Raw genomic sequence first — 3827 nt, 5'->3', positions numbered from 1 at the left:
AGGATACAACTTCTTAGGATTCTTTGGATTTGGTTGCTGCTGGGCGGCTAACGCTTTTTTAGAAGAGTTTCCAAGATTAAGAAGACCAAGGTGTAGAGTTTTTCTTGTTCTCTTATTAAAGAATCACAAAAAGAATAAAAGGAAGGGGACTTGTAGTCTTGTCCTTGAGAAATTAAGGCTTCTCTTGTAGAATGGAAGGTGGAAACAAACACAGAGTAGGCTGGTCCCAACTTAGTAAGAATGGAATAGATAAGGTTACTATCTTCTTTCTTAACCTTAACACCTTCCAAGAGAAGTCTAAGGGTCTTGAACTTGGACAAAAAATCTTCAATGCAAGAAAAATTATTGGGGTCCAATGTAAGCAACTCATTTTCAAGTTGATGGGCTCTAAGTTCATTTTTTATTCCAAAAACTTTAGTAATCTGTTCCAATGCTTCATCAGGAGTATCAAGTTCTACAATATGGAATCTAAGATCTGGAGAAATAGACATCCCTATCAACCCACGTGCTTGATCTCGCCTATTTTCCCATTTAGATGCCTTATCTTCATCTTTCAGTTTGGTTTCTTGGCCTGAGGCTATTCTGTAGAGACCTTTACTTCTAAGTAAATCCACAATGTAGGACCACCATCGGAAGTAGTTGGTGTTGTCAAGAATAACTTGGCATGGACTTTCCATTTTAACAGAAACTGAATCTATAGATGCTGAAACTAAGTGCTCCAATGGAAAGATCTCGAAAAATTAGGTTGTTTAAAAAAAACGGTTCTGAAAACGGCTTTCGAATGAAGAAGTTATGGCTTTTTGAAGAAAATTTGATGAAGATGCCGACGAAGAGCGGGAATGTGCGGAAATGAAAAATCTGCCCCCACAAAAAGGAGACTTGAACTCAAGACCTCTACTCTCATAAATTAGCTTTGGACCAAGTGAGCTATACAAAAAGTTTGAGAGAGAGAGAGAGAGGGGTTGAAGCTTTGGGTTGCGTGCTTGCTTTGAGAAAGTTCCTTTTCCCTACAAAACAAAAAACACAAAACCTAGCACGGACATACAAAAAAAACGGACCTTGCGGCTCGAAGTTAGTTTTAGCCGGAAACTAAATATTTTCCTCAATGTTTCTGATTTTCCGAGATCACACTAAGGCACAGCGAAAAAGAGCATACGCATGAGAAAAATCCTTCCTTTCTGTTTCTGATTTGCCCAGATCGCACAGAGTCGCGGGGCAAAGAGCATACGCAGAAATGAAAAGTTTAGATCCGGTAATAAAAAAGCTAAATAAACCGAAACCGAAATAAACAGAGAGAAAATAACTGTAAATTGCAAATAAACACTGTAACCTCCAGATCTTAAAAATGACGCAGCTAGGGCTACCAGAAACCTTTTCACGTGAAATGAAAGTGGTTCCTCACTGGAACAGAAGCTCCCAACACAACAGAGCAGTCCTCTCGGCCCGAAAGCAGTCAGAAATAGTAGATCTAGGAAACGGTAGTCAGATGCAGTTCTACCGGCTTCAGATTTGGATCACCAACGGACGCGGCCCTCAATTAGCTCTGATTCCATGTAGGAATTTACATGGTAAGTTCCTCAGACAGAACACCAAAAGACACCGCTCACAAACATATCACAGATCAATACACTAGTATTTTGACGTGGTTAAAACCCTCAAAGAGGGAAACAGTCCACAGCCTGAGCCAACGCGGCCACTTCAGGCAATTTATTAATAAAAGAATGAAAATTTACATAAGCTTCTCTCATGGACGGTTGCCCTACAAATGACCCTCCGTGCTCTTTAAATAGAGATCATGGACCAATCGAGTGTTAAGCCACGGATCAAGTGCCGGTAATATCGAGGAGAGAATGAACCATCGGATCACTACATATCGTGACCATCGGATTGTAGGTTACAAAATGTACATAGTAAAGAAACACACTTTACCTAACTCTATACTAGACCAAGTTATACTTAACTATTTCCTATGTGTCAGAATATCCTAACACTATGAATATAAAGTATTAATAAATATATTATTATATTATTTTTAAACATACAGATGGAATAGGAGGGGGGCTTTGAGGAATAAGTGAAAAACTCAAAAAACAAATATTAATTTTCCAATAAAACTAAATTCTCTAGGTAAACCCCAAAGCGGACCTTTATGCATTTTACATATTTAAAACCATTTCAATAAAACCAATATTTTTTAATAAATGATATTTAAATATTTAATCTTAAAATTAGAAAATATTTAAAATTTAATAAATTATTAATAATAATTTTTTATAGACTACGGCGATTCAATTTGTCCCCATGTATTACAAATAATACATATAGAAATGCAAAAAGCATATAAAAATATTTATCATCTTATTATTATTATGCACGTATACCTCATGCCACCATCATGTCGGTTATCTCCTCGTCCGATTCGAGGACCGGGTCCAACCCTTCACACTCACGCCCATTCCTGCTTCTCCCCTACGAACATATTTAATGCAGTCCAGAGCTCCATGTTGACGTCAGTTGATCTTCTCCAAACATGTGGTGGCGGCCGGCAGGAAGGCACGGCTGGTTTCCAGAGCCATGAGTGGAAAACCCTAAGAATACCTGCAATAACACGTGCATTTTACTGGACTTTGTCAAGTAAGTTGCGTTACATAAACGATCAGAGACAGCTCACTTCTGGTTGTATATTCGTATGCATTGCAGCCTCCTAATATTACCTAACAATATATTCCTCGTAAAACAAGTATATACGCTTCAGGATGATTCCGATCCTTTGCCTGGAAGCAACCTGATGGTCAATGGGTGCTACATCACTATGCGAATCAGGAATCGATATTCCTTTCTAACCCAACTGCCTCGCAATTACATAAAAAAAAAATAAACCCTAATTTCGGTCCATAAGGCAAGCAAACCGCAAATTCATAGCGCCAAACGAGGATACAGCGTTATATGTATAAAATTTTAGCCCTTTGAGGCGACCGGGTTCTCAATCCCTACGCAGCGCAGAGAAATTAGAGAAATTAAATGATCTGATCATTTTTGTCATAGAATAGTCGGCGAGCCTAATTGGTAGGAATTAAGCAGAGAAGAAAGAAAAAATAGAAAGATTCGCCACGACAATTCGGTCTTTTCTTGGCCATGGATACGGAATGCAAGATATCGGTTGAAGCCGCAGCCATGAAGGGCTGCGATTACAGAACTGTACAACTGCTGGCTCTGGACGAGCCATGGCATCTCATGGTCGAAGAGGAATCTGCCAACGTGCCCACGGCGGTGGAAGGGGATCGTCAGAAGCTGGACGAAAAAGCTGCAACAATATCAGGTGAAGGCGAATTTTTTTCTGCTTCAGAGGCCACTGATTACCCTATATTAATTGATTTTGAGAAAATATGCCTTTGGGATCATGGAGACAATCTTAACGTGGGCATTAGAATGGAAGATGCTGTTTACATGAAGAAGAGGTTAATAGAATGGGTTCATGCAGTTGCAGCTTATATTCGTTTACTTCATGATATAACCTAAAAGGAATGGTCGATATATTCTACAGAACGTCCAAATTTGGTTTCTTCTATTATGTAAATATCATATATTCGACAGGTATTGCTATTGTTGCAAAAACACTAAAATATATATGTCCAGAATTGTTTGAGAAATAAATAGCCGCCGCCTTGGCATATTTGTCATGACTGAAGAGGAAGAAGGTTGAGTGTCAGAACCAGGCCGTACCAGGCATGGAGAAAAAACATCCCTTCTTCCTGACAACTGATCACAGTTCCTGCAAGGCCTGGCAATTTCGATTTCTTTTCGTCATAGGATTATAACTTGTGCGT

At 39.0% G+C, this 3827-nt stretch overlaps 1 protein-coding gene across 1 annotated transcript; it reads left to right on the top strand.

Moving 5' to 3' along the window:
- Positions 1–2951: 2951 nt before the first annotated feature.
- Positions 2952–3589, top strand: LOC149261926 (uncharacterized). The gene has a single exon (XM_089382690.1). It carries the CDS (start codon positions 3136–3138, stop codon positions 3517–3519), a length of 384 nt encoding a protein of 127 aa, XP_089238816.1. The 5' UTR covers positions 2952–3135; the 3' UTR covers positions 3520–3589.
- Positions 3590–3827: the final 238 nt, after the last annotated feature.

This window comes from Pinus tabuliformis, chromosome 6, assembly GCF_031772625.1.
Source record: "Pinus tabuliformis cultivar Carrire ecotype Pingquan chromosome 6, CPIR1, whole genome shotgun sequence".
Lineage (NCBI taxonomy): Eukaryota > Viridiplantae > Streptophyta > Pinopsida > Pinales > Pinaceae > Pinus > Pinus tabuliformis.
Note: the sequence above shows the minus strand (reverse complement) of the source record. Positions and strands in the feature narration are given on the sequence as shown.

Coding starts and splice junctions, on each gene's coding strand:
- LOC149261926 (XM_089382690.1), top strand. CDS start 3,136: ATGGATACGGAATGCAAGATATCGGTTGAAGCCGCAGCCATGAAGGGC.